Genomic DNA, 14,170 nt, shown 5'->3' on the forward strand with positions numbered 1-14,170 from the left:
CAGTACCTCTTCCATTTCAAATTACAGTGGTTTGTTAAAATTTTTCTCAAGCTTTTGGCATCTTTTTATTGAGAAAAAGCGTTACGATACAAATAATGATCTTGAAGTGATAGGTCAAAAAAATACTGAAAAAAAACTATTAACAAATTCTACAAGTCTTGTGTTTGGACAGGAAGGTAAAGACACAGAACGTATTAATAAAAAAAAAAAAATAAAAAAATCCATGAGTTCAGGACCAGGTGTTCCTGAAAACCTTTTTCCTACAAAAAGGCTCTCCCATGCAAACTACTGAAGCCCTGATAAAAGGAATCTCAGACAGACAAGAGTAACCGTGTAAATTATCACTTTTCTTCACAATTACCATAACAATGATTTTCACAGTCAGCTTTTACTACACAAAAACATTGTCCTTGTATTTTTTAAGTAAATTCTCTGAGATCATATACAACTTTGGTTCATTATGTAAAATACTGATGTCCTTCATGAAGGGTGCTTAAAACACAGCCTGAAGCAAATGGAAGAATTTTAAGAAACATTTCTGCAGAACTGTATCAGACAGTAAGAAAGCATGAGCAAATACCTTATCAGCATCACTGTTCTTTATTTAGCAATCTCTAATTAAAAATTATATTTGTGTAGGTTCCATTTTCTAGGTGTCATTGTTCGTGAATCATACACATGATTATCCATTTGTTTCACCTTAGCCAAGTGTATATTCTCCTATTCACAAACCATTCACAAGTGTGCAGTAATAATTAAATGTTATCAGAATCTATCAAAACTGCAAGTACCTCCATAACAATGCCATTTTCCAACATGGAATGGTACCAGGTTTTAAGATGCTGTTATATGTGCATAAGCACATCCACAAAAAATGAATGAGTACCCCATTAAAAATAAATTAAAGAGCCTGCATGGAAAAACGTTCTAAGAGGATTGGTCTTTTCATTTTGATTTATTTTCTGCTTTGCTGTACCTTATTTTCTCAGATATGGCAAACAATGATAAGAAAAAATAAAGGCCAATACATGTACTTACTTGTGATAAAATGGAAAGCTGATGGTGATAGGTTACTGCATTTCGATTAGCCTCCATGAAGTACCTCTCGGTTCGTCTCCTCTCCCGATCCAGTTTCTTCTCCAACATGAGATGAGAGGTGGATAAAACATCCAGGTATTTCATCATCACATCAGACAGCAGTGAGCTGACCTCCACTATGTCTGGACGGGCCTCTGCATCAGGAGTCAAGCATCTACAGAAAGAAAAATCTCTACTGAAAGCTAATTACTTCTTTCTAAAAAACTGTTTACTACCACTGCATTTCTGCACTGGTCTGTACCAAGTCACGCTGTCCAGCACTCTGCTCAAGCCTGCGTGGGACAGTATGACACTGTAAAGCCTTGGTGTTGACACACCACAGAGCACAGTCTCTCTGGTATCAGCCGGAGCAATTATCCTTGGCACCAACCCAGACAGAACTGCTATGGGGGGCTGCCACCGTGTGCTCCCAGACACACTAGGGAGTGCTTGTTGCCTCTTCCTGAGGCTGGGGGAGACACTGGCCTCCCTTGTGGGGACTGTGCTCCGGTCAAGGTGCTGCACTACTGAACAAAGCGGCTGTGAAGGAGATGAGCATGCTGTCAGGAGGGTTTACAGGAGAATGACAAGATCTTCACAGAGACCAGATCCCCAAACAATGCAAAGAATGAGAAGAATCTAGAGATAACCACCAAAGGAGCAGTGGAAGAGCAAGAGGAGAGGAAGGATCTAGAAAGGTACCAGCCAGTCAGTTTCATCTCACTCCCTAGGAAAACAATGGAGCAAATTTCCTGGAAGTAATTTCCAAGCACACAAAGGACAAGAAGGTGACTGGGAACAGCCAGGATGGATTTACCAAACAGCAGTCCTATCTGACTAGACTGATTGCTCTCTATGATAAGATTACTGGCTCTGTGGACAAGGGGAGAGCAGTATATGCTGTGGGTAGCTTTATTTTAGCAAGGCCTTTTACACAATATCCACAGGTCTATAAGGTAGGTAGATAATTGGCTGAACTTCCTGGCTCTAAGAGATGTCATCAGCAGTACAAAGTCCAGCTGGTGGCTGGAAGTAGCAACATCCAGGGACTGATATTGGGGCCAGTACTGTTTAATGTCTTTATTAATGACCTAGATGATGGCATGGAGTGCATTCTCAGAAGGTTTGTGAACACTAAGTTGCAGGGATCAGTTGATAAATGGGGCCAGGCTTGCTGTCAGAGGGACCTGGGCCACCTACACAGAGATCTGATTGCTATCTATGTAATGGGAGGGTATAGAAAAGGTGGAGCCAGATCCTTCTTAGGGGTGCATAGCGATAGTGCAAGAGGCAATAGACACAAGTTAGAATACAGGAAAGTCTGATTAGATATAGGGATTATTATTATTATTAATAATAATAATTTTAATCCCAAAGGCAGACAAGCACTGAAGAGGGCCCAGAGAAGTTGTGGGATCTCCATCCTTCGAGATATTCAGAACTCAGCTAGACAAGACCATGAGAAGTGAACAACCAGATCTAATTGTATCTGCTTTGAGCAGACAGACTAGATGACCTCCGCGGGTCCCTTTCAACCTAAATTACTTTACAGTTCTGTGGTTCTTGTTTCAGGCACCCTAGGTAGCTGTTTAGTAACACTAGTAGTATACTGTTAGGCCTATTTTTAGATCCTCAGACTATTTTGTATGCAGTGTAGGACTTGAAAGCTGATAGGGACAGTTCTGCATGTACTATAAACTGTCTTAAATCTGTTAACTCCAGTGAACCTGACAATTTACTATGATTTCCCTGCAGAGTACCACTGACCAGCTAGCATACAGATACACTTAACCCAACACCCATCTTTAAAGAAAGTGTCACAGGATGATTTTATTTCTAAAAGAGAAAATGTTTTACAGTACTTGAACTTCTTGATTTTAATCTTTTTTTGTTTAAATTTGCTCAAATCCATTGATTCATCTCATTAATTTTCATAACTTTGTTAATCTGTTTTACTTAGAATTTTGTGTTTCCTTTAAACAGATGCAAGTTTTTCACCCTAGGGAAATGTTCCATTTGATTTTTTTCTTTTTAATTTTTTATTTTAATCCCCTGAAATTGGTCAAAATTTCCAAGAACGATGTCAGCTATAAAAGATTTCTGAGAAGTTCTAAATCCATTTCCCATTCATCTAGAAAGAAATTATTTATTTATGACTAAAGGCTGAGGAGATTGATGTTCTACTCTGAAAGACTTTGATGATTATGATGCTAGAACTTTCTTTAGTAGCTTAATCCAATAAAACTGTATTTTAATAACAACAATACCAAATAATAATAATGGTAACATTAAAAGCAAATTTACAGTTGCAATATGAAGCTTTTAGTGTTTTTTCTAATCATTATCACTACATTATTTTTTCTATTTATGAATCTTTGAATATGTGTTGTGCTTCAGTCATTCGGAAAAAACTTCTTCATTTCTGTTAATGCTTCCTCATCTATATTATAAGTAAAATCTCATTATTACTGCTTTTCTTTAATGTTCTTTATTCTTTCTAAATATCTCACAAAGAATAAGCCAAAATCTAAACATAGTATTTCATTTAAGGATTAACCCATAGTGAGAGAATTAACATTTTTTTAAAACATAATTTATGCTTCCCACTGCTATTAAACTAAGCGGAAAAATCCTTGTGTGATAGGAAAACTTAATTTTAATATTTTCATGCAAATACCTATTCAATCATTTATTTAAACCAGTTAGTCTCCATAGAAGCTGGTCTCATGATGATATGTCACTTTCAGTGAACCTGTTTATACAATCATAAATAACTCAATAGCTGGCCTCGGAAAACCCCTCAAAAACTTCCCATTACAGAGTTTCTGTAAAGGACGGGTGTCAAGAGGATGGGGCCAGACTCTTTTCAGTGGTGCCCAGTGACAGGACAAGGGGCAACAGGCACAAACTGGAACACAGGAAATTCTGTCTGAACATAAGGAAAAACTTCTTCACTTTGAGGGTGGCAGAGCACTGGAACAGGCTGCCCAGAGAGGTGGTGCAGTCTCTTTCTCTGGAGATATTCAAAACCCGCCTGGACGCGTTCCTGTGCAACCTGCTCTGGGTGACCCTGCTTTGGCAGAGGGGTTGGACTAGATGATCTCCGCAGGTCCCTCCCAATCCCTACCATTCCGTGATTCTGTGATCACTATCAGGAAGGAAAAGAAGGAAAAGACCGAGGGCCAGATACTCACATAACTTTATCTAAGTCAGTCATAAAGATGTGTTTAAAATTTGTAAGTGAATGCAATACATATCAATACTGATATGATGTGACTGGAAGATACTTTCTGGATGCATTTGAGATCACTATACTATTCTTAAATAGCAAACAATGAATTAACAAAGCCAGTTATCCTAACTACAACTATCTGTAAGTATTTAAAATATTAAAATTAGTTTCAGGACCTCTTAAACACAGTTCTGTTAGCTCCTGTCCTCTCCATTGTCCTTCATTGTCAAGGTCTTTAAATAAAAGAAGCCTTTTTGTGCAATAAAACGTAGTATAAAAACATTAGTCTTTGTACAGTAAAGTGCTTTCTAGTAATGGAATTCAACATTTGAGTGAGAAAGAAAAAGCATTTTTGTGCTAAGTGGAGTTTTTCTAAAATGGAAAAGTTGAGGGAGCTAAATCTCATAGAAATGCACCAATCCATGCTCTATACTTTGCCTTACACATTACATTATCACCAGGAAGATGTAACGATAACTAAGAGAAATATGTGATGAGTGAGTGGAACAAATACAGGCTCATCTTTTCCTCCATTACTACGTGATCTCTGCTTTGTTATCTCTGCTATCCTCCTAACAGGATTAGAAAGTAGTGGGAAACATATTTCTGTCAGTCAAATAAACACTCAAAACTATGAATGCGATCATACAGCGATCTATAAATAACTTATTAGAACAGGGTTATTTCTGTGACCATAAACTGCACTTGACAATGACTCAAGATGCTGTATTTTCATGGGGGAAAAAAATTGATGTGTAGGGAATTAACCAGCACTGGTATTGTTAAACTTCAGTACTGAGTATAAGGTGTACTCTGGCTGGATAAATGTGCTGACTATACTGGCATCGGTTTTCTAGTTGCATGTATGCATATATGCAACTACATTGCATATATTATTAGCAGGGGAAGGAGATACCTCCGTTTTTCTTTAAATCAGAAGATATTTCATATTCAGAGAGAAATACTGGCAGTTGCTAAAGTCATCAAACTGTCACATCACTGCTGGAAACATACAAAACAAAACATCTCTTCAGCAGGATGTTGAAATAAAACTAGATGATAATTACCTCTTAATGGTAAACGACACCTTTTCAGAGTAGAGTCCTTCTGGCACAGGTTCATACAAAGCCCCTACTATCTGCAAAATAAATAACCTACAGTTAATTGAAGAAAAGTATTCCATTATTTATTTGAAGATCCCATATGATAAGTATTGTTCCTTGAAAAAACCTGATCAATATTACATCATCAGCTCTAACTTGCAAAACAACTTAGAACACATCTTCTTGCAGAATGTCACTTCCAATCAGACATCCATACTAATGTACATAATCACTGTAGATCAAAGGGCTACAATATCTGAATAAGGGAAACATTTGAAAAAAAAAAACCAAACAAACTATGATTTCTTTTTATTTATGATCACATCCCAGGGTGTAAATACTCAAGGCTATAGAAAATCCAATATTATAGCACATCAAGAAATTTTATATATCTAAAGCTTGTTAGCACCAATGCAGTGATAAAAACATGGTTGTCTGAGAGGTAATAATATACTAACATTTACAAGCAATTTTTGCAATTAGAATGGCAAGATAGCAATTCATACAATGATAAACACTTGTGCTCATTCACACATCAGACAAGAGAGCAGTTTATGCAACTATAGCCTTAAACATAAATTCTTATGGATCTAGTGAACACATGCAGAAATAATTGGTAGGTTGATCTGGCAAACCTGAATACCTTAGTTGCCAAGGAGAGCATATTGGTGCTGTAAAACGGTGGGTTCAGAGTTGCCATCTGATAAAGGATGCATCCTGCAGCCCAGACATCAGCCTTCTCTCCATACGGCTCACTCTTTACAACTTCAGGGCTAAGTAAAAAGCAATGTAACCCACAAGTGTTACAACCCACAAATTAATTCACCTAGAAGTAGGCTTTAAAAATGATCAAACAAGCAAACAAAAAAAACCCCAAAAAACCCCACACCCAATATTTAGTTAGTCACTACAACATATTGTCGGAGCAAATACAATTATAGAATCATAGAATTGCCTAGGTTGGAAGGGACCTTTCAGATCACCCAGTCCAACCATCAACCTAACACTGACAAAACCCATCACTAAACCATATCTCTAAGCACTGTGTCTACCCATCTTTTAAATACCCCCAGGGACGGTGACTCAACCGCTTCCCTGGGCGGCCTGTTCCAATGCTTCACAACCATTTCAGTGTAAAAATTTTTCCTAATATCCAGTATAAACCTCCCCTGGCACAACTTCAGGCCATTTCCTCTTGTCCTGTCACCTGTTACTTGGGAGAAAAGACCAACCTCCACCTCTCTACAACTTCCTTTCAGGTAGTTGTTATGTTCAAAAGGTTGCATTTATTTCCTTTAGCAGCCAAATTATTTAAGAGGAAATACAATTAATAGCTCTTCCACTTCTACTTCTTTTCACAGCACTGGTTGTTTATATTTTTTTCACTTGTCATTTCCACTCATTTCATGCTATAATATCTTTGGACTTCATGGATACAAATGAACTACAGCATCCAGAACTCGTTTACACTGATGGCATTTCAATAAAATGGACTAGAAAACAAATAAATGTAATACATCCTCTTTTAATTCAGATATCAGAAAGATTTTAATAAGATTACTGTATTTAGAATGCTAATGGATACGACTTTGCTATTAATGTGAGCAAACAAACTTTGCTCATTATATCATTTTCATCCTCTTAAAACTACTGTAATGTATTCCCTGTGAGGATGCGACATGGACACTCAATAGCCAGCCAAATGACCATTAAAAAAAAAAAAAAAAAAGAAAAAAAAATCATTGCAAAAATCCATTTAAAACAAATGGAAGAAGGCAGTAATTTCAGTTTTGACTCAGTACAAAGCAGACTTCACTTCCTTGTCTTAATTTCCTCAATGCTTTTCATAAACCTTGAAAATAATATTTACATTACTAGGGATATTCAAGTCCTAGCAGTAAGTAAAGGTCATTATCACATAATGTGGTTTTTTCCACTTAGCATCTTCTCTCTGTAATTATTCAGAGATATAAAAAATACTTGACTCCTTTCATCCCTAAAATCAACTTCAAAACCTACTTGTTTTCCTTTTCCTTTCAGCTTAGAATTTGGAACCACTATATCAACTTCATGATTATACTATTGATATCTTCAGTAAAATGCCTTATTTTGGAGCCGAGAGGTACTGTGTAAATTCAATTAATGATGCAGTCTGAATAAAGTATATTGCTAGAAGGTGTGCTGCTGATATGGACAAAGGGAAGAAACCAGATTTTTAAAATAGATGGGATGAGGTCCCTTAGATAAACTGTTATGCTAAAGATAAATTAAGTGATCTTAACAGAACAGAAAGTCAGAACAGAGGTCACAGTGTGGGGAAGTGAGGGAGACTGACAGGTCACACAGTTTTGATAAAATTGATCAAGCAAGATACAGATTCCTGGGTGAAACCTAATTCCTTGAATTTTGCAGCTGCTATTACATACCCATGGAGGGGAATACAGGATGTGAACATGGTGCTAGAACATAATACCATTTCTGTAATCGGACTGTCTTTATTCCTCACTGTGACAGTAATTCATTAGAGGACTTTGTGGAAATTTCATTATGTATTAAATATGTGTATTAGAGCAAACATCAGTATTGCAACTTATATATATGGTGTGCCCAATAAGGCAAAGCCCCTGTCTTAGTAAAGTTCTAAGCATGTTCCTATTCAGAAAAATGAATCCGACTGGAATGTTACAAGCTTTCAGTCCAGTGATAATTTTCATGCATAAAGAGACATAAAGTTATAAATTATTATTTTCAAATGACTAAATAATATTAAGATCCCAAACTGAGATTATTCAAGCCAAATCTATGTAACTATTGAAAAAGTCGCACAGCAGTCACAGAAAGAATAAGCTGAATATAGTTGAGAGAGAAACCAAAGCAACCATGACCTGGCTGCAGAATCTTATTTTCATGAACAGCAGGGATGAACCTAGCTTGATGTCCACAGCAAACAGCAGTCCATTGGGCTGGTGACTAGGAAAAATGTATATTTGTTACTACTATGATTTGGAAATCACAGAAAGAATCCAGTGCTGACAGGGGTTTAGTTTTAGCGTGGTTTCATACAAATGCACAATAGCTGAAAATTAATGAAGTCATTTGGTCTGCTTATTCATGCTGAAAGACTTCTTGTTCCAAATGCATATCTAATCCTTTTTTTTTTTAAATCCAAACTAGGACTTGCAGCAGAGCACTGATTGATTTTTTTGTTCCAGAACAAATGTCTTTAGTCAGAAGTCTCTGATATTTAGAGCATTAGAATGACCAATACCTTGAATAAATACTGTCTCATGCTTAAGTACTTTAAATTATGTCAATTAAGTAATATTTATCTAAGGTGACCATTAAAGTTTTACAGAGAATATAAAATCCTATACTTATATGATGCTATGCTTTCATGGCTAATTAACTCTGCAATTTAGATTTTTAAATAGAATTTTCAAATATTATTCATTTACTTTTAAGAGATGTAGTGAAATCCCTCACCATGTTCTACAGGCTTGCCTCACCGTTGCTAGTTAGAAATGTGGGTGGGGTACGGTACTTGTTGACTAGCAAAACAGTTCTGCAGTTGAGTTGCATCTTTTGAATCCACCCTGTTGAGGGATGCCAGGCAGAGAAAGTACCCAGTTCTGTTCCTGTACACTGCCACCCACAAACAGGAGGGTGGTGGGAGTACATATGGTTTGTCTAATTCAGTTGACAACTGTGTATAAACTGTCACTGTCTGGTCAAGACCAGAAAGAATGAGTAGAACCAGACTCTGAATTTTATTCCATAAAAACCCTACAAAATCAACCTTAGCCACAAACACTGAAAATTAATTTAAGGGCATAGCACTGGTGTGACCTTTTTTTTAGTTTATTTGTAAGGGCAGGATTCTTTCTTTAATTCTTAGATTAAGAGATCTTGATTGGCTGAAAGAAGACAGCGGCGTTAATTCATTTTTTAGCAAACGGATGTCCACATCATAAAATGCATTCAGTGTCAAAATAAAATACATAAAGCTAGAAACTCTAAGAGCTGATAAAGAATTTCATTTCCATTGCTCCAAGGGCTGATCATACTGATGAGAAGCAGCAGTACTGATGCTATATTCTATGATATTAAAAGAGGCAGCAGATACTTATATAATTAGTCATTTAGTTCTTGCAGCTAACATATTCAAGATAATCACTAGAGTTTTCCTCTAGGTTTACAAATCACTGCTCATTTCCAAATTACGTATTCAAGCTGAAAAAGCTTACTTCAGCAGCATTGTTAACTATAGGAGAGTCCTCCACTGAACAAATGTCCATAGCATAAGCAAGACTAAATTCTTCTAAATGAAAGACACAGAAATACATCCACAGAATAATTCTCCAAGTTCTCAACATTCTTGAACAGACAGTTTTATAACTATTTAACAGAAAGTTCACTCTTGCTCAACATATCAGCATTGCTTTTGTATTTATTAAGTCTTCTATGCCAACAGCCTTAAAATGAGCCTTGAATTCCACTAAGTCATTGCTTAATCCAAAGAGTTATCTTTTTTTTTCTTCTGCACCACTTTTGTAAAACTAAGCAGCTATTTTAAATACAGAAGATAGCTTTCCATACTGCCCCGCATTTTTAATTGGGATTTTAAAAAAAAGGAAAATCAAATCTTGTCACTATTTGTGTTACTTGTAAACCAGTACCATTTCACCAAATCATCTCTATGTGGCCTTAGAGGCATTTTTGCAGTCAAGCTTTCAGGTATAATTTTTCTCACTGATGTTATTTTGTCATGGTTTTTATTTAAGAATACTTTTAACAGAGATTTACAAACAGACTGTCCCAATCTGAATCTGCTACATTAGTACTATCACATATTTATAACAGAAGATGACTATTCTCACTGGATTAGCTCATGTTCACATTAGTTATGAGTGGATAGAAGTTCCAAAATGAAGGAAGAAGTCCTGAATTTGGAGGGTGAAGAAAGGGGGAGCTGAGGGAATGGTGTTTTCAAAACAACATTAATTTTCTAGAGCTTCTAAAGCTTCTAAGAAATGTTGTCAACACTATCAGGCTGACTTTACATGGAACATAATCAGTGCAGGTTTCCCAGGCTGCACAGAACTTCAATAAGCCACTCATGACTTGTCTTGGTACAGTGTTCATTGGTTAAACCCAGTGCTTCTGACAGGTGTAAGAACAAGCTGGTGTATGTCATCCTACAGTACGAGGAATATTTTCAAATGAGACATAATTTCAACTAGACAGTTATGATTAAGTAAAATAAGAGTTATTCTTCAAGACTAACTGCCAAAAGAGGTGATGGCTATAATGAAAGAGTAAATAAATAAGAAGCATACACCACTGTAGAAGATTTTAACAATGACAGAGTTATTGCTTGTAGTCTTTATCATTCCTCCAATTAATTATTTAAAGTTTGATGGAGATTCCTGCAGTTGGTGGTGGTTATACAAGCACTCATGCCTAGAAACCATATCTAGTTCAGGAAGCAACCCAAGCTGAAAAAAGTTGGAGGCTTAGCATGCTTATCCCATTCTTCCTTCCTTATGGATATTGACTTACTGCCACTGTTGGAGACAGGACAGTAGCAGAGACAGTAGACAAGAAGTTTGCCATATACTGATAAACCTTTTTTTCTTTTTGGTCCCAAATAATGAAAGAGTCTCTGCAGCTTCTATTAGCTTCAGATATCCAGATATCTTTGTTAAGATACCTATAAAATAATACTTGCTTGCAATGGATAGCCTTTGTAGTTGCTGTGAGAAATCATCAAAGGGATTTACACAATCTTTGCACCTATAACTGACACAATTCACTATAAAAATGAGACTGCCATTCTCTGGCCCAGGCTAACCAGGGATTTCTCCAGTAGTATCTTCAAAACCTTCAGAGGTAAAGACTACACAGACTCTCTGGGCAGCCTGTTCTACGTTTGACTGTTATGATGGTAAAAAAAAAAAAATTGCCTTATATCAAGTTAGAATCTCTCATGGTGTCTGTTTTCTCAGAAAAGGGCCAAGACCACCAATTTCAGTCCAAAGATTGAGAAAATCAAGGCTATGTTTGTGTTTGGGAACCATTTCTATATTTTTATGAACCAGGTGGCACGTTTTCATTTTACTAAACTACTGCAGGATAATTTGTGAGTGTTTGGAGACCAGTGTGAAAAACCCCAGATCTACTCTATAATCAATTCTCTGAATCACAGAAAGAGGGGAAAAAAAAATAAGGAGAAAAAAGAAAAAAAAAAAGCTGGTCACCATCAGCTTCATCCCAAAAGAGAAAAAAGAAAAATAGTTGCTGCTTGTCACAATTTTTTCTGTGAATAGTTTGCTGTAAGCTACACATACACATTCAGTATTATAGCTTCATAATTACCACTAAAAGCACTGGAAGAAGAAATAGGAGCCACAAAACTGACAGTTTGAATAAAGAGCTTCTGCAAACATTGCTGAAAGCTATTTGCATTTCTCACCTACAAGAAGAATTCAACACAAGCCTTTTGGGGATATTCTGTCTATCCCTTGAGTGATGAAGCTGGAACAGGATTTTCAATCACTAGTTAAAAATTTTGCATTCACAGTTTTATCTTTTGAAATGTATAGCCAACCAATTCTATAACAATTTATTACATTGTCTTATAACTTGTATACATTTTTATTAAAAATTATGTTAAATATTTTTGTAAAATATTATAAATATATATAATTTCTTCTTCACAAAAGGCACCTTTTCAGGCATCTTAACCTCTGGTGACGCCTACAGAAAAATTCATCATTTCCACCATTTTTTTAAATGTTTGGGGGTAGGGAAGAAATTTACTACCTTCGGTTTGCAATTTTACAATGTAATAAATTGTCTTGCCACCAGGTGGGGAATGTAATTTTAAAAAGGGTGAAGTCAGCTAAGAGAGGTAACTTTCATATGTAGAATTGCTCTCTCATCAGTGTAATCTCAACAGTTTCATTTTCCTCAACAGTTTCATTTTCTAGTCCAAGTATTGCCTGTGTCTGCCCAGAAAGTTCCTCTATATTCATATAATTTAGTCTATAGAGAGGCAAAATCAATCTCAGCTCAGTGACAGGCCACTAATAACTGCAGGATAGACAGACTGTATGATAATACCTCCCTTATGTTTTTTACTAAAATCTTCCCCAAAAAATGCCTGATTTGATGTGGAAGGACACTTTTCATTGCAAATAGTAGTAAAGTTGTGTAGTCTCTCTAAATCCAAAGGCTTAATGAGCACTAAGAAATGTGTAAAAACAAGATTCCAGTAAGAAACCAGCAGCTCCACTGCTGTTGATCAACAATTTAGAGAAATCACTAACTTACTGCTTTCTTTCAGCACATATTCAGTGTCTCTCTGGCTAAAATACTCCACCTTTTAGGTTTTTCATTTTACAGTTTTGAAAATAAAGCTACAGATATCCAGTTAACGTTCAACAACTGGTTTGTATGTCTTTGAATTTACAAACCTTTAAGCTTTTATGTGTGCTAACATTATGCATTATTGCTTAGAGATGCCAAATATATTAACTTTGAAAAATTTATGCCCTCTAGTAGTGTAATAAGATAGTGTTCTAGAACACATGAAAAAAATGCCAGAAATTCACTTCTAATTCACCCACATCGCATATTAATACAAATTAAATGACATTTTTTTAAAAGCTTACTCTATTTTTCTATACTCCTATTGCTTTGTTAAACAAAACCAACCTAACAAAAATTTTCTTCATACTTAAATCATTAAATATCTAAGACAGAAGCACGTTCAGAGCACAAGGTCTTCTTCCTAATCCCTAAATGCAAAGAGTCACTCCTACCTGCTTTTTTCCCCAGCAAAACTTAGAGCACCTATGAAACTGTGAAGGTGGCCAAAACAGCCTCTTAGTTTAATTTTAGTTCATAATGCTCAATTGAAACTTTTTTTTCCCTTTGCCCAGTAACAAAAATTTAGTCAATCAAAATATAACTAAACCAAGAAAATGTATAAAAAGCCTCAGCATATCTCTTCTCAGTTCCTCTTTCTGAGCATAAAGCCTACATAAAAAGCGGCTGAAAAGAACAGAATTTTATTGCAAGGACTTCTGTGTTCACACTCAGAAGACCAGCAAGATACATTCAATGACTATGTGTTCTCCCATCTTTGAACTCTGTACTTTTTCTGCAAGAGTGTACATCTCTGGCAGTTAGAAAAGATTCATGTATTTATCTGTCAGACCTTTTTTTTGGTGACAGCTTTATATTTTCACTGCTTTTACACATATGAAACTTTAGCGCTATTTAAAACAAGAGCTTTCTGAATTTCATGGACCAATAGCAAAAAAGCACCTCATTGCATAAGTGTCTTTTTTAAAAGTATCTTTAAAACTGAAGGATACATTTCACCGATGTTCACCAAGTATGTTGCCCAAGACACATCCATATCTAAATGTTCTCGTGTTTGAATATATGGAAAACAACGTGCTCCAAGAATTCCCAGATACGGCAATTGCGTACTTGCTCAGACACCACTGGGCAATTTCAAAGTCTTCTTTGAAAAAAAGTCACTTTTTTAAAAACGTGTTTCAAGGACATTTTAAAAAGCCTTGCAGGGTCTATTAGAAAAGGTGATGTCTACAGCAAGGTTGTTTGTTCCTTCAGTTGTCTTACTATTACTGAAGAATATCATGAAGTATCACCTTTCATACTGTAATGAAAATACAATTACCTAATTAAGATCAAATTGTGCACAGCTGTTTCAACTTTTTTATGCTTC

At 36.0% G+C, this 14,170-nt stretch overlaps 1 protein-coding gene across 1 annotated transcript in view; it reads right to left on the reverse strand.

The window, feature by feature from the left end:
• The window catches only part of NEK10 (NIMA related kinase 10), an 87,170-nt gene that overhangs the window by 31,717 nt on the left and 41,283 nt on the right, over positions 1-14,170 (reverse strand). The window contains exons 23-25 of the mRNA XM_063325215.1: positions 6,056-6,185; positions 5,377-5,447; positions 1,039-1,252 (exon numbers count right to left, since the gene is read on the reverse strand). Coding sequence (XP_063181285.1) covers positions 1,039-1,252; positions 5,377-5,447; positions 6,056-6,185 — 415 coding nt within the window. The remainder of the gene's footprint in view (positions 1-1,038; positions 1,253-5,376; positions 5,448-6,055; positions 6,186-14,170) is intronic.

The sequence above is a fragment of the Chroicocephalus ridibundus genome, chromosome 2, assembly GCF_963924245.1.
Source record: "Chroicocephalus ridibundus chromosome 2, bChrRid1.1, whole genome shotgun sequence".
Classification (NCBI taxonomy): domain Eukaryota; kingdom Metazoa; phylum Chordata; class Aves; order Charadriiformes; family Laridae; genus Chroicocephalus; species Chroicocephalus ridibundus.